General features: G+C 40.5%; 2 protein-coding genes across 2 annotated transcripts in view; one reads left to right on the forward strand and one right to left on the reverse strand.

Moving 5' to 3' along the window:
• STX3 (syntaxin 3) overlaps positions 1–23903 on the reverse strand; it is a 139166-nt gene that overhangs the window by 39461 nt on the left and 75802 nt on the right. The window lies entirely within an intron of this gene.
• On the forward strand, positions 554–13962 carry TCN1 (transcobalamin 1). Its single transcript, XM_060159063.1, has 9 exons — positions 554–732; positions 3306–3485; positions 4508–4648; positions 6013–6168; positions 7538–7725; positions 9868–10054; positions 11362–11548; positions 13436–13554; positions 13727–13962. The coding sequence occupies exons 1-9, from the start codon at positions 621–623 to the stop codon at positions 13786–13788; spliced, it is 1332 nt and encodes a 443-aa protein (XP_060015046.1). The 5' UTR covers positions 554–620; the 3' UTR covers positions 13789–13962.

A 23903-nucleotide genomic window follows, 5' to 3' on the forward strand; every position in this document is an offset into this window, starting at 1 on the left:
TGTAGCATCCTTCCTGGCACACCCCCAAATCCACATTTGATGTATATCTCTATGGTTTTCCTCCTGGGCTAGAAAACTCTCAGGGCATCTATCTTAGGAAAAAAAATCATAGGTCAAAAACCACTATGCTTAAAATAAAAAATAATAATAAATTAAAAAAAAAAACACTATGCCAAAGACCTTCCCATATGCCAGGCTCCCCCATCCTGCCTGTTCCAACTTCAGACTTACAACTTCTACTTCCATTTTTATATGTTGTAAGCCCTTGCCCCCATCAAATCCAATCTCTCAGGAGACATAAATAAAATACAACCAAAGTGGAATGGGAAAGAGAGAACATTACTGACAACAGTCATTCACATAATTTATTCTCATTGGGCTGAAGGCAAGTAGGGAATATGAATCCTAAAGTTTGGGGATAGGAAACAAAGAAAAATTATTTCCTCATTCTCCCTGACTATACTTTCAAGTCTTCTTCCTGGTTTATTACGTTATTTGGACAACCACACTTGACCACACCTCCTGACATTACTCAATATTTGCTTGAGTGAAAGAGACTGAGGCAAACTGAAGGAGCAGCTCTCATTACCCTCTGTCCATCACCCAGCAAACAGCCAGCCATGTCCTCACCATTCCTGTACACTGTTGGAGAGATGAGACCATCACACCAGCTGTGCCTACTGGGGTTGCTATTGTTTTCTCTTATTCCAAGTCAACTATGCCAGATCTGTGGTGAGTATGGTTTGACCTAAATTGCTCTAGCATGATAGTCTGAAGACTATTGACAGGGAGCTTTGTGTAGAGTTACCTGAGAAAAGACCTTATTCCAATTCTGTATGCCGTTGGACTCTATGAGTAACGTGAAGGGTGGCAGGAGATGGTGAGGAAAGTTCCACAATGTACGTTGTTTTAAGAGGGATCATAGATTCAACATTAACTTGCCTAACTCTTCTTCCTATGCTAAGAGCCTTTCTACCACAACAGACCTGCCCAGTAGCTGTCTATTCTTGTTCATTTTCAGTGATAGAAAACTCATGACCCAGAAATTATTCAAGATCATGGAAAGGTGTCTTTTGATTCTGAGATGCAATCTGTTTTTCCGAAGTTCAGCCTATGGGTTTTAGGTTAACTCCTTGTTTAACTATGAAGAAAAAAATAATGTTAATAATCTCTTTCAAATAACGAAGACTGTTCTCTTGTCATTATTGAGTTCAGATATTCCAAGCTACACATCTTCTTCTTTTCAACTCTTCCCCACAGGACGTGGGTAGAAACCCATCATCTCTCCTCTGCATGTAGGCTCCAGAGAGTATGTGATTCTATTTCAAAAATACTAACTAAGAGAAAGAAAAACTGGGTTCAGGTATAGTCTGACCCCTTAATAGCCAAATGATCCAATGTTTCTGAATTTTTTTAGCTTCGTCTATAAATGGAGGATAATCAGGGAAAGGTGTTGAAGCAGGTGATTTCTTAAAGTCCGGTATAGCTCACAGGTGCATGATTTCTCTATTATAAGTCTTTACCCTGGAATTGAGCTTCAAACCAGTCCAAAGATGGTGCCACAATGTGATGTCAGCTGCGGCTACATCTTCCTGGTCTCTACAGCCCACAGGAAGCAATCCATCGCACAGCAGAAACACTAAAGTTCCGAATCTGCCAGCTCTAATTGTTCTTCCTGGCCTGTCATTTCTTCTGTTGTATCCTAAGAACAGGGGGTCTCCATGGAGGCTTTGGAGTTTCATTCATTGTACAAAATAATTAACTTTGTTTTTGTGGTTAAGGAAGCTGATTTGAGCTGTTGACCAGGAACTAAAAAGTCTATTTCAGTGCCAGAAAATCCGCTGAACTGGATGCTTCCATAAAATCTCAGAGGCGACTCACAGTTGTCCAGTTGTGCCTGTAACAAACCATGACCTTCTACAATCACTCCACTCAGATCTTCCCGACTCTCTCTTTTAAAGTGAAGAAAGGTGGGCAAGGAAAATAACATTTCCTGGACTCTCTAAGTATGTGATCCTTAGAAACTCGAGTTGAGCTAGAGGGAATAATATGTACAGTATTTTATAGTTTACTTAGTGGGGTTTTTTTTGTCCAATATCCATGGAGTAGGTGTTACTATCCACCATTTCAACTGAAGTCAAGAAAGTTACATTAACTTGGGGCTGCCCTGGCGGCGCAGTGGTTAAGAATCCTCCTGCCAATGCAGGGGGCACAGGTTCGAGCCCTGGTCTGGGAAGACGCCACATGCCGCGGAGCAACTAAGCCCGTGCGCCACAACTACTGAAGCCCGTGCGCCTAGAGCCCGTGCTCCACAACAAGAGAAGCCACCGCAGTGAGAAGCCCGTGCACCGCAACAAAGAGTAGCCCCCACTCGCCGCAACTAGAGAAAGCCCGTGTGCAGAAACGAAGACCCAACACAACCAAAAATAAATAAATTAAAAAAAAAACAAAAGAAAGTTACGTAACTTACCCCCAGTTATAAGTTAAGGAGCAAAGAATCCAGCCAAGGCCTGCCTGAACTCAGGGTTCATATTCTTCTCACGATTCCACAAACCCATGAGATAATCTGGAGATGGGTAGGATTTTCTTAAGATTACAGTCAAAGAATATTCAGAAATGTTTTCAGTGATAGTTAACTCTTCTTATTCTCCAGTTCCTGGGGGGTCCGGATTCTCCTTTTATTTCCACAATGTAATGGGACTCCCTCCATCCTTGCCCCTGGGATTTGGACACGTCTTAGGCTAAAACCAGAAGGTTTTCCAAAGGGTCCATGATGCTGAATAACGATCTTGATGCCTGGCCAGTTGGGCAATCAGACAATGCAGCTTTGGGCTCAATCACCAATGACACGTAGAATTTTTGCCTTCTTTCTCTTCTCTCTTCTTCCCTTCAGCATTAACCCAAGTGAATTAGAAGAAGATGGAGAAGGAACCAACTGACTCTAGAAAGTAGATTGGGCTAGGCTCCAATTACCAAGGTGTCTTTAAGGATACCCTCTCTAGGCCTCAAATTAGGTAACGGTACTAGATCTACCAGGCAGGACTTATATTCTGCCAGGACACAATGGTAAGGCTGAATAGTTGTTAAAATAGTTAACACTTCCATGCTGGTTGGCAAAAAAAGTAATACCTGGCAGAGCGGGGCTCCAGACCCACCTTTGTATCGTTACAGCAACACTGCCAGCGACTACTGGAAGGGTCTATGCCTGTGCCACATCTGCTCCTAAATCTTTTAATATCATCCCTGTTCCTAGCCCTAATATTTCACGAGTGTGTGTTTCTTATTTCCTCCCTCCCTTGCCACAGAGGTAAGCAGAGAAAACTGCTCCTATCTAAATCCTCTAATAAACACAATGGTAAATGCAAACTATACCAAAGGAATCCAAAGTGCCAACATCCTGTTGACCTTCAGACTTGTTCAGATTCAGAACCAAAGGCTAGAACAACAGCTGACTCGACAAATTCAAGAAGATATAGAAAAAAGAGGTGAGTGCCTATATTCCCCGGAAGAGTTAGGAAAAGACTTACCTATCTATAAAGATGATCTCCAGGGAGTTCTAAAAATTGTGTGTCCAAAACATCCCTGATACATCAATCTTAGCTGTAGAAAACTTGAGGTGAACAGGGGTAGATATAAAATGTAGTACACTTGAAACTTATTTAATGTTATAAACCAATGTTACCTAAATTAAAAAAAAATCTAACACAAGTATGTAGTGGGGTTTTTTTTTGATAAAGTTCACATGAAATTCAAAAAAAAATTGAGATGACACAAAGGTACCTCAAAACATCAATCCCCTGCCACTTACTCTAGAGCTAGGCCTTCCTTCTTTGAGCCCTGAAAATCATATTCCTTCAAGAAGTTACAAGGAAAAGCAAAAGAAATTATAGACTCTCATCCATTAAGACTGTTATATGATATAGTTGAGTTCATGACCAGAGAGGGTGTGGACCACAACCAAGAAATCTGACAGTAGAGAGGCAACCACAGAGCAACAGAGATGTGGACTGGTTTGAGACCAGATTCCACTTTGAGCCTTTCTTTTCAATATCGAGCTTTAGCTTTCTAATGAGTATAAGGGGGAAATACACCGCCCCCACCTACCTAACAATATTATTGTGAGAATTAGGAGCAGCCTGAGAGTTTGGACGCTCTCTAAGGCAGAACATACAAGTCAATTATTCCTATCCAGGAAAGACGGCACCCACAAGGAGAGAAAATCCCAAGGCTTTATTATTTATCTATTTTTATTCTTTGTTCATTTTTATAAGGATTACATGATTCCAAAAAGAACCCATAATTTCACGGGAAAGATTAAGATCTCGCTTGCATTTATACAGTACTGCTAGAAAAGGCTCTGTTTTGGGGATAAAGAAGAGAACAACAAAATATTAGTAAAGAGTAGAACAGGAGAAAGGAGTGACAGCAATATAAGTCTCCAGGAAGACAGGAGGCCAAAAAAATTATAAGCATGTACCTTGTTTAACTTGAATACTTTTCTTTTCAGAGCCAGAGATAACCTCAGGAGAGCTGGCCTTGGCTATCCTGGCTTTGGGAGCGTGTAAAAACTCTAGTGAAGTGTTTATACCTGATGCTTATCTGGTTAGCAAACTAGGAGAGAAATTCAAAGCAGAAATTGAGAATATGGGTGAGAATCAAATGTTCAGAGACCCTGGACATCCTTGTCTTTTCCTCTACTGATTCAGAACTGTATGAAGTTTCCCCCTATTTTTTCCATCTCCTCTTCACTTCATTCATCCCACTATTCCTTTGAAGATCACTTGCCCTTCTTCCTTCTTTCAACATGCATCTTGAGTTTTCTTTTCCAATATGTTCAACTGAACATTGACCTTAAGTAGGATGATGAATGCACACACCAACACACAAATATACAGGTCACAGTTCTCTAGTCCTCCAGAAGCTTGGCACTTAGACAAATTACACCAGAAATAGCTGAGCAATACGAGACACTGTGTCATAAGTATCAAAGCATATACATATGATTCTATAATATTACAAGGGCTAAAGATGGCAAAAAGTACTTTATCACTGGGAAAAATAGGTTGACCATCACAGCTGCTAGTGAGGTACATTTGTGCATTCTAGTCCTAACTATGTAACCACCTGAACATCAAGATAGTATTTTTTTTTAATTTTTATTGGAATATAGTTGATTTACAATGTTGTGTTAGTTTCAGGTGTACAGCAAAGTGAATCAGTTATACATATACATATATCCACTCTTTTTTAGATTTTTTCCCACATAGGTCATTACAGAGTATTGCCCTGTGTTATACAGTAGGTTCTTACTAGTTACCTATTTTATATATAGTGGTGTGTATATGTCAGTCCCAATCTCCCAATTTATCCCTCCCCCCCTTATTCCTTGGTAGCCATAAGTTTGTTTTCTACATCTGTGACTCTACTTCTGTTTTGTAAAAAAGTTCATTTGTACCCTTTTTTTAGATTCCACATATAAGCGATATCATATGACATTTGTCTTTCTATGTCTGACTTACTTCACTCAGTATGACAATCTCTAGGTCCATCCATGTTGCTGCAAATGGCATTATTTTGTTCTTTTTATGGCTGAGTAATATTCCATTATATACATGTACCACATCTTTATCCATTCCTCCATTGATGGACATTTATGTTGCTTCCATGTCCTGGCTATTGTAAATAGTGCTGCAGTGAACATTGGGGAGCATGTATCTTTTCAAATTATGTTTTTTTCTGGATATATGCCTAGAAGTGGGATTGCCGGGAGTATTTTTTATACCTTTAGTGCTGAATCTCCTCAGTTATAAAATGAAACGAGTTGAGTTGAATTTGGTGGCCCTTAAGAACCTTTAAATTTCTCAACTTTGCCGATTCTATGAGCAATATCTCCCCTCTGTTATTCACCTCTCTTTAAATGTAAAGAAATGGAGATAAAGTAAGTAGAAATGTTTAAAATGTACTATTCCGGTACCACTTCCGTGACTAAGGTATTTCTTTTCTCTCTGCCAGAAACACACAGTGACAATCCGCTGACCAACTATTACCAGCTCAGCCTGGCCCTCCTGGCCTTGTGTCTGTCCAACGGGAACTACTCAACCACCAACGTTATTCCTTACTTCACTCCTGAAAATAAAAACTATTATTTTGGTGGCCAGTTCTCAGTAGGTGAGTCATTTAAACCCAATTCCCTTGGTTTCAAGGACATAGGCACCAATAGGCCTTGCTCTTTGAATTTTTCTACCAGTAGGTACTTGAATTTTTTCTATCCTCTTTACCCTAGTCTCCTCAGAAGAGAATTTTTGTTTAGAAGAATGGATATTGAGTAGTATTTAAGCCTCTTTATGGATGTGCAGTATAGTAGAAAGATGTGGTTCCTACTCACACTTCTGAGTAACCAACAGATGTTAACTCTTGACTTTAATTTTCCCATCTTTAAAATGAGGATAGATCATGAGACTCTTCAGATAAGACATCTTAGGAAGTATAAATATTAGAGAAAGGGAATGCGGTGGAATTCATTTATCTCAACCCTGCACCTTTCTCTCATCTATTGGGACCATTTGGATGTGTGGGATTACTTCCAAATAATAGATTTGGAAGTAATCTTTCTTCCAAAGAATAATAGATTTGGAAGTAATCTTCTCATCTATTGGGACCATTTGGATGTGTGGGATTACTTCCTAATAATAGAACCTCTCCAGTGGTCAGGCCCAATAGTTTGATCAATAAAGTGCGTATCCACCATGGAGAAGGACCAGACATTTCCCACTGGATCCGCTTACACATCCAAAAAGAAGTCCCCTTAAGACAAGTAGTGTTGTTGCCCTAGGGGCCCAGATCCACAAGCTCATTTTTCTCCAAGAAGTTCAAAGAGAACCACCATTCAGTGTCTCAGGATAGTAAGGAGAAAGTGAGCTTCTTATACTCCTTCTTCTATGAGAGAGGGAAGGCACCGTGCCTAAAAAACATAGAGGAAACCAAGTAACGAGCCAGGAAAAAAAGACCTTATCCTCCATCCTTCCAATCTCTTGCCTCCTCCTCCCCATTAAGAAGGTTTACTGAATGAACTGCTCTCAAGCGCTATTTCTTAATCAGTCTAATGGAAACCTTGGAACTTTACAAAGACATATTTGTTTGGAGTATTATCCTGGGTTTTCTCAATTTCTTTGCCAATATGGCTAAAAGATAAAAAAGGATGAGAACAACCAGTATGTAAAAGCAGACCATTCATGTGTTTGCACCTACAAATCCATATGTGTTTCTATGACCAAGATGTGAGTTTCTCAGTACAAGGTACATGGCTATTCAACATAAGGAAAGAATCTTGCAATATTTGAGAGGCTAGTGCCTGAGGGATGACTGCTGTACCTTGAAATTCTTATCTCCCATCATTAACGAGCATAACCAACCATCCCAGTTTGGCCAGATTTGTCCTGTTGTTAGTACTGAAAGTCCCACATACCAGGAAACTACTCAGTCCAGGGTGAACCAGGATGGTTAGTCACCCTATCACCGGTGTTTTGCTTCCTGACAGATACTGGAGCAATGGCTGTTCTTGCTCTAACCTGTGTGAAGAGGAGAATAGAAAAGGAGGAGATTGAAGCAGATATAAAGGATTTAAACAAAACCAATGTTTATATAACATCCCTGGTAAATAAGATTCTGTCTGCAGAAAATGATGGTCTCTTTGGAAACATATTTAGCACAGGAGAAGCTATGCAGGTAAGTCAGAGCGTAAACCAGGAGACAGGGAAGGGATTCATGGAGAAAAGCAACATCTTCATCCTCCCTTACTGGCCTCCTAAAGACTTATTATCCATTCTGTTTCCTATACTGACTTTGATCTTACTCATGTGATTCCCCTCCCCTGCCTGAAATGTATTCTCCTCTCCTTTACCTTTCCATATCCGATGCTTCTATGAAGCTCTTCCTGACTCCATTTAAGAAATTCTACAGCCTGCTACAACCTGTCTTGTTGTTTTAGCACATGCAGTTTCACACTTTACCATATACCATTGTTTGGCGTTTCACCTTACCTCCCAAATTAGTTACTGGTATGGAAATAATAAGTGGTAGTGGAATCTGATATTTATTGACATTAAGTCATTAATGCACAACCACCCAGTGAAGAAAGAATTATTATCTCTATTTCCGAGGAAGTAATAATAATGAGTGTGAATCATGGCGTACCGGTAACTTGCCTAATAGTACAAAGCCAAAGAGCGATGCAGATCGTGATAGGACTGAAATAATTGGTTTCAAAACTCATACTCAATGCCAACACTATCTTGTATATGTTCCTTGAAGACTGAGAATTTATTCCTGCATTTACTCACTGATCTACTCAACTCCAAGGGGTAGATACAAGAGGAGATGAAGAAAGGTTTATAGAAAAAAAAAAAAGATTTCACCGAGTCTTTGGTATGAATTTGGGTCTGCTAGGCTGACTCAGGGTGAGAGGACTTTCAAAGGGAGAGAAGAAGCAAGGACAAAGGACAAAGGTACAAAAGAACATTCCATATTTTAGGAAGATCAAAAGGTTCAGCACAAGGTGCTTGGGAAAATTACAAGACGGGGCTGATGATGTAAGCAAGGGTCCAATCATAAAGAGTGTTCATATTGTTGTTACTGTTCACACTTGGTAAGTTTGAAATTAATATAAAACCGTGGTTTCCCATTCTGGCTGCACTTTTGAATCACCTGGAGGAGCTTTTATAAAATACTAATGTTTACACCCCAAACCAACCAGTTAATACAGAAATTTAGGGGTGGAACATGGGCTTTGGTCTTGTTTAAAAACCCTACAGGTGGTATTCATTCACAGCAGGACCAAGAGCTGCTTACCTACCACAGTTTATAAGAGAAGATAAAATATGATGAGTTTTTTTTTTTAATATCCCACAAATGCTAGTTGACTACTTGGTTATCTTTAAGAGTCTTCAAGAAAAAATGAAAAGGAGAACTGTCCTTCCTTGAGAAACCACAGAGCAACATCTTCAAGTTTAGTCCATTTTAGTCCTTGACTTACTCTAATACCCTCTTAATTTTTCCTACCCTGTAATTCTTCCCCTTCAGTCCAGTTTATATCTGCTGCCTGGACAGTTTCTGTTCAAGAACCTGTTAGACTTCCCACTGTCAAGCAAATGATGGCAGACACCGCACCGTGAAATTCAAGAGTCTACCAATCTGGTCCCAACCTCCTTCTCCGGGCTGTCCTTCCCTTCCACAATTGCCCTGAGTGTTCCCTCTACACCAGTTCTCCTAAGCCAGGAGGAATCCCCTGGGGATTTTACTAAAACGCATATAACTCTCATCATAGCCAGGCCGGGCTCTGGCCATTCCTACTTTATCCCCTATGGTCAGGTTGTTGCCTCCTCATGTCACCTACTGAAATGCCATCATATCACCAAGCCTATTCAAGTACTGCCTTCTCCACCAAGCCTTTCCTCAGTCTCACTAAATGTTTATGAGCTCTTCCTCTTTGGAAAGGCCATGCCGCTAGATGCTTCTCTTAGGGCATTCATCTTAGGGACTCCTTTACAAGAATCTGTTCACACTATTTATGGATTGCCTCCTATATGACAAGTACTGTTTCAGCATCAGTGGTACAAGAGTAAATACGGTAGAGAAAGTCTGTTCTCACTGACGCTATGAGAGTTTGTGTGATTTAACAATTTCCACCTCCCCACCCAAACGAGCATATAAGCTTCTTGATGGCGGGAAAGGTATTTTAGTGGTCTAAGGTGGTTCCTATGTAGTCAATGTCCAATAAAGATTTACTAAGTTAGTTAGATGCAGGCTTTCCCGTTATGTGAAGTTTCTCTCATTTATTCCCATTCTCTCTCTCTCTCCCTCTCACGTTAGGCTCTGTTTGTCTCATCAAACTATTACAAAAATAAACGGAATTGCCAAGAAACTCTGCACACAGTACTTCACGACATCCTTCAGGGAGCATTCCATCTGCCAATTGCTGCAGCCCAGATCTTACCTGCCCTGATGGGAAAGACCTACTTGGATGTCAACAAAAACTGTTCTTGTACCTGCAGTCCAGGTATAGCACTAATGAGCAAACTGTTTTGCCTTTCAGCATAACACCCAAAGTGTGTGAGACTTAGGTTTCCTCAGGGACCAAAAGTGACCAGTTAAACCTCTAAAGCGTAACAGTTCCCAGATAGAACTCAGTCCTCCGTATGTGATCATAACCCCCTGAGGATTTGTCCTTAACAGAGTAGTAGAGGCTGTTCTTGGTTCAAACACTGATGAACAAGGTAGAGTTTATTAAAGGACGTCTATCTCCGAAGGGATGTTTTCTGACTGCTGGATACAGAGATTTTCTGAGCATCATTCCCATCCTAAAAAGTATGGTGTCTCTGACTTTTCATTATGCTCAATGAGTGGTCCCTCAGAGACATAAGACATTAATGTGGAAAGAATATGGCAGTATTATAAGAAAATTGCAGCATGACTCATTAATCAAACAACTGATTTTGCAACAAGGTACGAAAAAAGAAGACTTTTCCTTCTATCTATCTTGTTCATTTCTGGTTCAGGCACATGTAGGTTTAGGGATCTTAGACAAAATGTTTAACTTCTAAGCTTCAGTTTTCTACTACAAGAAATGCAAATGATAATAGTATGTAACATAGGTATTTGTAAGGACTGAAGGAGGAAATCCATGTAAAATGATTAGTACAGTGCCTGGCACATAATGTTTTCAATAAAGGTTAGGAAATAAAAAGGCTAGGGATTGGGAAAAAATAGGGGAAGGGCACTAAGAGATACAAACTTCCTGTTGTAAAATAAATAATTCATGGGAATATAAAGTACAGCATAGAGAATATAGTCAATAATATTGTAATAACTTTGTATGGTGACAGATGGTTACTAGACTTTCCATGGTGATCAATTCGTAATGAATATACATGTTGAATCATTGTTTTACACCTGAAACTGACATAATATTGTATGTCAACTATACTTCAATAAAAAAATTAAAAGGCAAAAAAAAAAGGGGGTGGGAAGCATTACTGTATGCTGCACCAAAGCAAAAAAAAAAAACAAAAAAAAAACCAGGAGCCTCTGTGGGAAATGGGAGGTGGGGTAATTGAATTGCTGAGACAGCTGGAAGCTGACACAGGCACAAGCCCGCACGAGCCGGTGAGTAGTGTGTGGTTTTAATTTGTGCTTTAGTCATATGAGAGATCTGCCCCGTGACTGCTGACCCTCGCTCCTTGCACAAACCTTCCTCTGCATAAAGGGAAGGAATCGTTGCATAGGGCTTGGATAGGTGTGCAGACTCTAACCTCATTTTTTATTATTCCTTATAATAATTCTTCTCTGCCTTTCTGTCTCTGCCAGATAAATTCAACATCTCCACAGATGAGCCTGTACCTGTGACACCTACTATCTCACCCTCCAATATTTCAGTCAATTACTCTGTGCAAATCAATGAAATTTTCAATTCCACCAAAGTCACTGTGAGAAAGGGTTCTGTCTTCCTCGATGTGATGATGGCAGCTGAGAAACAAAATAAGGCTGCATTTTGGTATGTCTGTACATAACTTAAGGTTAAGGAATTTAATGGGATTATGACTCAGCAAGAATACATCTGCACCTGAATACAATGTACATTTAAAACACCTCCCAGTGAGTACTTTTGCTGTTCACCAACATCGCATGGCCGGGGTTAAAAAAAGGGAGGTGAAATTTTTCCTCCTCTAGCATGTAGCAAGTATTAAATTATTGCTCACTGAATAGATAAATAAGTACCAGGGATCCCTCTTCTGTCAGTTAAACTCCTTCAATAAATAGAACCTCTTAAGTCAGACATTTTGTGTCTGGAACAGTGGTTCTTAACTATTTTTGAATCACTGACCCCTTTGAAAGTCAGATGAGTGGGATTCTCATCCCAGAAAAAGGAATATACACACAAAATGTGTCATTCTTAAAAAATTTTTATTTTATATTGGAGTATAGTTGATTAACAATGATGTGTTAGTTACAGGTGTACAGCAAAGTGATTCAGTTATACCCATAAAAGTGTCCATTCTTTTAAATTGTTTTCCCATTTAGGTTATTATAGAATATTGAGCTGAGTTCCCTGTGCTATACAGTAGGTCTCTCTTGGTTATCTATTTTAAATATAGTAGTGTGTACATGTCAATCCCAAACTCCCAATCTATCCCCCACCCCCGCTACCCGCTACCCTTTACCCCTGGTAACCGTAAGTTAATCCTCTAAGTCTGTGAGTGCAAAACTTGTCATTTATGGGTTTTTTACATGTGCGGTTTTTTTAAATTAATTAATTAATTTTTTTTTTTTTTTGGCTGCGTAGGGTCTTCATTTCTGCATGCAGGCTTTCTCTAGTTGCGTCAGGTGGGGGCTTCTCTTCGTTGCAGCGTGCTGGCTTCTCATTGCAGTGGCTTCTCTTGTTGCGGAGCATGGGCTCTAGGTGCGCGGGCTTCAGCAGTTGTGGCATGTAGGCTCAGTAGTTGTGGCTCGTGGGCTCTAGAGCACAGGCTCGGTAGTTGTGACACACCGGCTTAGTTGCTCCGCGGCATGTGGGATCTTCCCGGACCAGGGCTTGAACCTGTGTCCCCTGCATTGGCAGGCAGATTCTTAACCACTGCACCAGCAGGGAAGTCCCCAAAACTTATTATTTAAATCAGAGGTCTTACAAATGCCTCCCCCACCTTTCAGGAGGTTCATGGACTCCTAGATTAAGGTTCCCTGACCTAGAGAGTTCAAATATTAAAATTAAGATATTAACTCTGCCTCTGAAAAATATGGCTTATTTGGCTCCTTAAACCTAACTGACAATAGCTTATTGTATTTAATAACATGCTGTAAGATGCGACAGAGAAAATCGTATATATATGAAAATTATGTCTATGTGTATATATATAACTATAAAGCCTGCTTTCAAGTGTTCCCAGGAAGGTAGAGAAATGTGAATAAAGAATGTGAAAAAGACATTGACTATGTCACTTTTTAATAAACAGGTATAAATTACTAAATTATCCTTTCCTGTTCCTCTTTCCTCAGTGCCTCTAGGACAACCAATTAACACTTTCTTGTACTGCTTTAGTGTCTTCATCAGTTACTGTCTTGGGTAGAAGATTTGAAATTGTTGATGGCAAAGTGTCTACTATGGCAGGAAGGAGGGGCAGAAACCAGGGGAATCATTTCTCTAATTTTGCATGGATTGTAGGAGGGCCTGCATCAGAATGACCTGGAATGTTTATAGAATGTGCAGATTCCTGGTCCCAGCCCAGACCGACAGAATCAAGGTATCTGGGGATAGGGCCAGGAGATCTGCATACTCTGAAGCATCTTCAAGTGATTCTTAGGTGTGTTAAAGTTTGAGAAACGCCCATGGAGAGTTGCCTTCGACCATTCTAAGTTCCTGGAACCCATTCACTGTCCCCCACAGTTTCAAAACGGAGGACAGCCCATGGGGGCCCTACATCACCACTGTTCAGAACATAAGCGCCAACAATAATGACAGAACCTACTGGCAACTTCTGAGCAATGGCCAACCGCTGAGCCAAGGTAAGGGAGAGTACGACAAACAACGCTACAGAGTGAGATGCCCAAAGCATTCAGGTGTGAGGGTGTAAGCTTTGGCGGGGAACGTGCCAAGGAGCTGGGAGAGCCATATCCATTATCTGATGATTTGGTGGTCAAATCATTTGACCCACTTCTCCTTCTTCTTCCTTTTCAGGAGCTGGGAGTTATGTTGTCAAAAATGGAGAATACTTGGAGGTTCGTTGGAGCACATACTAATAAACCCAAACCATCCTCAGCTGGGTCTAACCCTTTTGTAGTGAGACTCCATGTGGAAATTGATCTTACACCTTCCTTTTCACTTATCTCGACCCCAATAGCATAGTCAATAACCTCTAATTCTCTCTTCGCATGTTCAATAAAAGATCAACAACTATACAAAAAGAGCATGTTCTAATAATTTCATAGCAAAAGGGAATTACTGTTAGAGAGAAGAACTACCTCAGGAGGAAACAAAGTGAAAGAGATTAGACCCACTTGTCTAATAAACTGAGTTCTACTCAAGGTTCCCTTGCTAACTATCTGGGTGACCTTGGGCAACTGCGGAAAATGGAGATAAAGTTCTGGGTCTAATGGAGCAGCAGCAACCAATGAGATCAAGGAGAAAGTTCATAGGGAGACTGAGCTCTCTGAGACCCAGATGCAAGGGAGGAACTGAGTGGACATATTGGCTTCATACAGGCAGTGGGTAGAGAGAAAAATATTGCCATGGAGAAAGGGTGAAATGTGAAGCTTACACATAAAAGTCAGTCCACAAAGTTTGAGGAACACTTTCATTCCCTCTTCCAGCTGCCTCCCCTGGGTCCCACTTGTTCTCCCACATTTATTTTCCTTTCATTTCACCATAAAAATCACCCTTATAGTCATATCATCAAAATACACATGTAAAAAAAAAATGACTCCAATGTTCATTTCAGCAGAATTCACTTTAAAGAAAAAGTTGAATCATGTCTTAGCATGAGCTGGGTTACACCTCTTACTGAGTACCTGAGCTATGTGCACATTCAGTCAGGAACCAGAAGTGCCTTTAAGAAGCCGGAGGACAAAAGGTGCTTCAGATAAAACATAAAGTAATCCATTTAAAATAACCTCCAAAAGAAAGAGCCCTTTAGGTAGAATTAGTTAACTTATTTCAAAAATGTCTTCCTCATTGCTCCTTGTGTTTTCATGATACTCTTCTCTTCTCCCCCTCCACCAGTAACCCTGATTCCTACACACAGTAACCCTCTTCCTACACACTGCTTTCTGGCACTGATCTTCAACTCTCAGGTTCAGCTCTGCCCTGGCCTTCATTAACCGGGTGTGACAGATGCCTCCACAACTACACAGCAAGGGATTCCATCCTCTTGGGTCTGTGTCACATCTTGAAAGCTAAATTAGAGACAGGGGGGTCTCCATGGTGCTGTGAGCATGCAGTACCAGCTGTCAGATCTATTTGTAGACTATACAATCTATGTGAAATTGAAGGATAATGGTTTAGGTCACAAATATGCAAACTATTAGGACTGGCATTGCTGTCCAGCACAGTGTGACCATACAGTTTATCATCCAACCATAACTCTGTTAAGAGTGAAAGTGAACATTATTAATAAATATACTCAGAAAAAAAAACAGATTAAAAACTGGGACTATCCTGGGAAAACCAGAACATATGGTCAATGTTGTCCATAAAGGAAGCTCAAGCAAAAAATATAAACACAGGGGCTTCCCTGGTGGCACAGTGGTTGAGAGTCCGCCTGCCGATGCAGGGGACACGGGTTCGTGCCCCGGTCCGGGAAGATCCCATATGCCACGGAGTGGCTGGGCCCGTGAACCGTGGCCGCTGACCCTGCGCGTCCAGAGCCTGTGCTCCGCAACGGGAGAGGCCCGCGTATCGCAAAAAAAATAAAAATATATATATATACACACAAATATGTCCAAATAACAGGAAATATTGCCCCTGAAATAACCAATGAAACTGAATCTCAATGTAACAAAGTTGGAATGGGTCTCTCCAACATCCCTAACTCTCTCTCAATGATTTTAGCTCATTGTCTGTAATATTCAGTCAATACCAGTAAAGCACCCAATTTATGTTAGACCTATTTTCCCAAATGTGGTACAAGAAATTAAACTCATTGGTATACCAACATGGAGTCAAGTAACATGCCATCACAACATTAAAGTCATTTTCTTTTCAATTCTCATTTAATTCTGATTGGATTAAATATCAAACCTCACTTTATGCCACTATGTTTTCCAACACTCCCCTCTAGCACTGCTAACCTCCATTTCTGATGGAGAAAGATGAGTTTCTCCCAGCCCATGGTCTTTAAGTAGAAGGTAGTAACACTGTTGTCTGATAGGAATGCCTTCAATCTCTGAAACAGACATGAAGGTCAATGGAATAACATTTCTTTAGCATTCCACTAACATTGGCCAGTGAAACCTAGCTCTGGCCACACTGGCATTCTGAGAAGATCCTATGGCTTGAGATTATGTCAGAACCTAGACTGAGTCTGAGGGGAGAAACTTACACCTACAAAGAAGTAATCAACACAAATAAACATTTCAGATGTCCAGAGAGAATCTCAGTGCTTTGATACCAGAAAATGAGGCACAGGAAAAAACAAACAAGGAAATAAATCAATAAGTCCAGTCAAGAGTTAACCAAAGACTATCAAAACATATGCTTTAAGAAACTATAGAGATTGGTTCAAGATGGCAGAGTAGAAGGACATGCTCTCACTCCCCCTTTCAAGAACACCGGAATCACAACTAACTGCTGAACAATCATCGACAGGAAGACACTGGAACTCACCAAAAAAGATACCCCACATCCAAAGATAAAGGAGAAGCTGCAATGAGATGGTAGGAGGGGCGCAATCACAATAAAATCAAATCCCACAACTGTTGGGTGGGTGACTCACAAACTAGAGAACAGTTATACCACAGAAGTCCACCCACTGGAGTGAAGGTTCTGAGTCCCATGTCAGGCTTCCGAACCTGGGGGTCCGGCAATGGGAGGAGGAATTCCTAGAGAATCAGACTTTGAAGGCTAGCGGGATTTGACTGCAGGACTTTGACAGGACTGGGGGAAACAGACTCCATTCTTGGAAGGCACACACAAAGTAGTGTGCGCATCAGGACCCAGGGGAAAGAGCAGTGACCCCATAGGAGACTGAACCAGACCTACCTGCTAGTGTTGGAGGGTCTTCTGCAGAGGCGGGGGGTGGCTGTGCCTCACCATAAGGACAAGGACACTGGCAGCAGAAGTTCTGGGAAGTACTCCTTGGCGTGAGCCCTCCCAGAGTCCGCCATTAGCTCCACTAAAGAGCCCGGCTAGACTCCAGTGTTGGGTCGCCTCAGGCCAAACAACCAACAGGGAGGGAACCCAGCCCCACCCATCAGCAGACAAGTGTATTAAAGTTTTACTGAGCTCTGCTCACCAGAGCAACAGCCACCTCTACCCACCACCAGTCCCACCCATCAGGAAACTTCCACAACCCTCTTAGATAGTCTCATCCACCAGAGGGCACACAGCAGAAGCAAGAAGAACTACAATCCTGCAGCCTGTGGAACAAAGACCACAATCACAGAAAGATAGACAAGATGAAAAAGCAGAGGGCTATGTACCAGATGAAGGAACAAGATAAAACCCCAGAAAAACAACTAAATGAAGTGGAGATAGGCAACCTTCCAGAAAAACAGTTCAGAATAATGACAGTGAAGATGATCCAGGACCTCAGAAAAAGAATGGAGGCAAAGATCAAGAAGATGCAAGAAATGTTTAAAAAGGACCTAGAAGAATTAAAGAACAAACAAACGAGATGAACAATACAATAACTGAAATGAAAACTACACTAGAAGGAATCAATAGCAGAATAACTGAGGCAGAGGAATGGATAAGTGACCTGGAAGACAGAACGGTGGAATTCACTGCTGTGGAACAGACTAAAGAAAAAATAATGAAAAGAAATGAAGACAGACTAAGAGACCACTGGGACAACATTAAATGCAACAACATTCACATTATAGGGGTCCCAGAAGGAGAAGAGAGAGAGAAAGGACCTGAGAAAATATTTGAAGAGATTATAGTCGAAAACTTCCCTAACATGGGAAAGGAAATAGCCACGCAAGTCCAGGAAGCACAGAGAGTCCCATACAGGATAAACCCAAGGAGAAACACGCTGAGACACATAGTAATCAAATTGGCAAAAATTAAAGACAAAGAAAAATTATTGAAACCAGCAAGGGAAAAATGACAAATAACATACAAGAGAACTCCCATAAGGTTAACAGCTGACTTCTCAGCCAGAAGGGCATGGCATGATATACTTAAAGTGATGAAACGGAAGAACCTACAGCCAAGATTACTCTACCCAGCAAGGATCTCATTCAGATTCAATGAAGAAACCAAAAGCTTTACAGACAAGCAAAAGCTAAGAGAATTCAACTACACCAAACCAGCTCTACCACAAATGCTAAAGGAACTTCTCTAAGTGGGAAACACAAAAGAAGAAAAGGATCTACAAAAACTAACACAAAACAACTAAGAAAATGGTCATAGGAATATACATATCGATAATTATCTTAAACATGAATGGATTAAATGCTCCAACCAAACGACACAGGCTTGCTGAATGGATACAAAAACAAGACCCATATATATATGCTGTCTACAAGAGACCCACTTCAGACCTAGGGACACATACAGACTAAAAGTGAGGGGATGGAAAAAGATATCCCATGCAAATGGAAATCAAAAGAAAGCTGGAGTAGCAATACCCATATCAGATAAAATAGACTTTAAAATAAAGAATGTTACAAGAGACAAGGAAGGACATAACATAATGATCAAGGGATTGATCCAAGAAGAAGATATAACAATTATAAATATATATATACCCAACATAGGAGCACCTCAATACATAAGGCAACTGCTAACAGCTCTAAAAGAGGAAACTGACAATAACACAATAATAGTGGGGGACTTTAACACCTCACTTACACCAATGGACATATCATCCAAACAGAAAATTAATAAGGAAACACAAGCTTTAAATGACACAACAGACCAGATAGATGTAATTGATATTTATAGGACATTCCATCCCAAAGCAGCAAATTATACTTTCTTCTCAAGTGTGCACGGAACATTCTCTAGGATAGATCATATCTTGGGTCACAAATCAAGCCTCAGTAAATTTAAGAAAATTGAAATCATATCAAGCATCTTTTCTGACCACAATGCTATGAGATTAGAAACGAATTGCAGGGGAAAAAAACGTAAAAAAACACAAACACATGGAGGCTAAACAATACGTTACTAAATAACCAAGAGATCACTGAAGAAATCAAAGAGGAAATCAAAAAATACCTAGAGACAAATGACAATGAAAACACGACGATCCAAAACCTACGGGATGCAGCAAAAGCAGTTCTGACAGAGAAGTTTATAGACATACAAGCCTACCTCAAGAAACAAGAAAAATCTCAAATAAACAATCTAACCTTACACCTAAAGGAACTAGAGAAAGAAGAACAAACAAAATCCAAAGTTAGCAGAAGGAAAGAAATCATAAAGATCAGAGCAGAAATAAATGAAATAGAAACAAAGAAAACAATAGCAAAGATCAATAAAACTAAAAGCTGGTTCTTTGAGAAGATATACAAAATTGATAAACCATTAGCCAGACTCAACAAGCAGAAGAGGAAGAGGACTCAAATCAATAAAATCAGAAATGAAAAAGGAGAAGTTACAACAGACACTGCAGAAATACAAAGCATCCTAAGAGACTACTACAAGCAACTCTATGCCAATAAATTGGACAACCTGGAAGAAATGGACAAATTCTTAGAAAGGTATAACCTTCCAAGACTGAACCAGGAAGAAATAAAAAATATGAAGAGACCAATCACAAGTAATGAAATTGAGACGAAAAATCTTCCAACAAACAGAAGTCCAGGACCAGATGGCTTCACAGATGAATTCTATCAAACATTTAGAGAAGAGCTAACACCCATCCTTCTCAAACTCTTCCAAAAAATTGCAGAGGAAAGAACACTCTCAAACTCATTGTATGAGGCCACCAACACCCTGATACCAAAATCAGACAAAGATACTAAAAGAAAATTACAAACAAAAGAAAATTACAGACCAATATCACTGATGAATATAGATGCAAAAATCCTCAACAAAATACCAGCAAACAGAATCCAACCACACATTAAAAGGATCATACACCATGATCACGTGGGATTTATCCCAGGGATGCAAGAATTCTTCAATATACACAAATCAATCAATGTGACACACCATATTAACAAATTGAATTGAAAAACCATATGATCCTCTCAATAGATGCAGAAAAAGCTTTTGACAAAATTCAACACCCATTTATGATAAAAACTCTCCAGAAAGTGGGCATACAGGGAAACTACCTCAACATAATAAAGGCCATATACAACAAACCCACAGCAAACATCATTCTCAATGATGAAAAACTGATAGCATTTCCTCTAAGATCAGGAGCAAGACAAGGATGTCCACTCTCACCACCATTATTCAACATAGTTTTGGAAGTCCTAGCCACGGCAATCAGAGAAAAAAAGAAATAAAAGGAATACAAATTGGAAAAGAAGACGTAAAGCTGTCACTGTTTGCAGATGACATGATACTATACATAAAGAATCCTAACGATGCCACCCAAAAACTACTACAGCTAATCAATGAATTTGGTAAAGTAGCAGGATACAAAATTAATGCACAGAAATCTCTTGCATTCCTATACACTAATGATGAAAAATCTGAAAAAGAAATTAAGGAAACACTCCCATTTACCATTGCAACAGAAAGAATAAAATACCGAGGAATAAACCTACCTAGGGAGACAAAAGACCTGTATGCAGAAAATGATAAGACACTGATGAAAGAAATTAAAGATAATACCAAGAGATGGAGAGATATACCATGCTCTTGGATTGGAAGAATCAACATTGTGAAAATGACTATACTACCCAAAGCAATCTACAGATTCAATGCAATCCTTATCAAATTACCAATGGCATTTTTTACAAAACTAGAACAGAAAATCTTAAAATTTGTATGGAGACACAAAAAACCCTGAATAGCCAAAGCAGTCTTGAGGGAAATAAATGGAGCTGGAGGAATCAGACTCCGTGACTTCAGACTATACTACAAAGCTACAGTAATCAAGACAAGATGGTACTGGCACAAAAACAGAAATACAGATCAATGGAACAGGATAGAAAGCCCAGAGATAAACCCACGCACCTGTGGTCAACTAATCTATGACAAAGGAGGCAAGGATATGCAATGGAGAAAAGACTGTCTCTTCAGTAAGTGGTGATGGGAAAACTGGACAGCTACATGTAAAAGAATGAAATTAGAACACTCCCTAACACCATACAAAAAAATAAACTCAAAATGGATTAGAGACCTAAATGTAAGACCGGGCACTATAAAACTCTGAGAGGAAAACATAGGAAGAACACTCTTTGACATAAATCACAGCAAGATATTTTTTGATCTATCTCCTAGAGTAATGGAATAAAAACAAAAATGAACAAATGGGACGTAATGAAACTTCAAAGCTTTTGCACAGCAAAGGAAACCATAAACAAGACCAAAAGACAACCCTCAGAATGGGAGAAAATATTTGCCAATGAATCAATGGACAAAGGGTTAATCTCCAAAATATATAAACATCTCATGCAGCTCAATAGTAAAAAAACAAACAACCCAATCCAAAAATGGGCAGAAGACCTAAACAGACATTTCTCCAAAGAAGACATACAGATGGCCAAGAGACACATGAAAAGCTGCTCAACATCACTAATTATTAGAGAAATGCAAATCAAAACTACAATGAGGTATCACCTCACACCAGTTAGAATGGCATCATCAGAAAATCTACAAACAACAAATGCTGGAGAGGTTGTGGAGAAGAGGGAACCCTCTTGCACTGCTGGTGGGAATGTAAATTGATACAGCCATTATGGAGAACAGTATGGTGGTTCCTTAAAAAACTAAAAATAGAATTACCATATGACCCAGCAATCCCACTACTGGGCATATACCCAGAGAAAACCATAATTCAAAAAGACACATGCACCCCAATGTTCATTGCAGCACTGTTTACAATAGCCAGGTCATGGAAGTAACCTAAATGTCCATAGACAGACGAATGGATAAAGAAGATGTGGTACATATATACAATGGAATATTACTCAGCCATAAAAAGGAACTAAACTGGGTCATTTGTAGAGACGTGGATGCATAGAGACTGTCATACAGAGAGAAGCAAGTCAGAAAGAGAAAAACAAATATCGTATATTAACGCATATATGTGGAACCTAGAAAATGGTACAGCTGAACCGGTTTGCAGAGTAGAAATTGAGATACAGAAGTAGAGAAAACACATATGGACACCAAGGGGGGAAAGCGGCGGGGGTGGGGGGTGGTAGTGGGATGAATTGGGAGATTGGGATTGACATGTATACACTGATGTGCATAAAATGGATGACTAATAAGAACCTGCTGTATAAAAAAATAAACTAAATTTAAAAAAAAGAAAGTATAGCCTCTGGGGTTCCTGTTCTGAAAGTTATTTGCTAATAGAAACAACTGTGTCAACATTAGTCTTGAAGTAATACCGTGGCTGTAACGTAATTTACAAGAAAGTATGTGTTCAAAGAGCAGGCATACCAGGTGTGCATGGGTTATCTCAGGACTGTTACAAGCAGGCTCTGGAACCCAAGGTCAGCACCATGCTGGTTCCTAATCCTGCATTAGATTCTTACTGCTGCTCTAACAAATTACCACAAATGTACTGGCTTAAAACAAAGACAGATATATTCTCCTACACTTCTGGCCGTCAGCAGTCTGAACTGGGACTCACTGGGCTAAAATCAAAGTGTTGAAAGGGCTGTGTTCTTCAAGAGCTTCTAGGGGGAGAATTCATTTCCTTGTGTGTTCCAGCTTCTGGAGGAATCCTGCGCTCCTAAGCTCATGGCCCCACCGCCTTCAAGGCCAGCAATTGTATCATGCTGACCTCTGCTTCCTTCATCACATCTCCTTCTCTGACTCTAAGTCTCCTGCCTCCCTCTTTCACTTATGGACTCCTGTGATTATATTGGGTCCATCGAGATAACCTACAATAGTCTTCCTATTTTAAAGTCATTTTAATAATGACCTTAATTCCCTTTGTTATCGACCAGGGTTTTTGGACTCCTTAGTCAGTAGAAATTGATCAGAGGCCAGACAAGAAATTCAGGCAAGGCTTTATTGGGACCCCTGCCACAGCAGGGGGCAGCAAGAACAAGTATCATGTTTCCTTGCTAGCTCACTCCCCGAGCAGGAACAAGCTGGTTCCTTACATGGGGGTGAAGGCAGGGATGTGTCCGGGGCTCGGGCCTGGGGGGTGGCTAGGTGGTCTGCCCACCCCTTTGGCAGTATTGTGCACAGGAGGTACCCTGCTTTTGCTCCCAGCTCTTCGGAGGTACCAGTTGAGCTTGTTTGGTCTTTTTGTATTTTTTGTCCAGAATTTGCCCCAACTGCACATTCATGAAGTTATTTTTAGACCCTTATAGTTTCTTTGTATTTTGCTGCTCAGGGAGACGTTTGTCCAGGTTCAAGCGTTGCAGCACAGCACAAAGGGTCCCAGGTCCCAGCCTGTCTCACCTTTACCATGTAACTCAGCATATTCACAGATTCCAGAGATTAGGATATGGACGTCTTGGAGGTGGGGGGATTATTCTACTCCTTCATATGGCATACAAGGCTCTCTACCATGCAGACCAAAATTGTCTTTCTGGCTTCATCCCCCACCAAAGGCTGTGTATTAGTGATATATGGCTGTATAACAAGTCACCCTAAAGCTTAATGGCTTAAAACAACAACACTTATTATCTCACAGTTTCTATGGGGGAGGAATCCAGGGACAGGTTACCTGGGTCCTCTAGCTCATGGTCTTTCATGAGGCTACAATCAAGATATCGGCTGGGGCTGCTTACATCTCAAAGCTCAACTGAGGAAGGATCTGCCTTCAAGCTCATTCTCGTGACCCTTGGCGGGATTCTTTCCTCCCTGGCTGTGGGATAGAAGCTGCTCTCAGTTCTGTGCTGCACCGGCCCCTCCATAAGGCATCTTACAGCGCGGCAGCTGCTTCATCAGAGCAAAAAGCAAGAAGAGCCAGAGAGACTGCAAGCAAGACGGAGCCGGTCTACTGCAACCTCATCCCATCACTTTTGCTGTATTATATTTATTAGAGGCAAGGCCAGCCCACACGCTAGAGAAGGGGATTAATTACATAAGAGCATGAATGCCAGGA

Source organism: Lagenorhynchus albirostris, chromosome 9 (assembly GCF_949774975.1).
Source record: "Lagenorhynchus albirostris chromosome 9, mLagAlb1.1, whole genome shotgun sequence".
Classification (NCBI taxonomy): Eukaryota; Metazoa; Chordata; class Mammalia; order Artiodactyla; family Delphinidae; genus Lagenorhynchus; species Lagenorhynchus albirostris.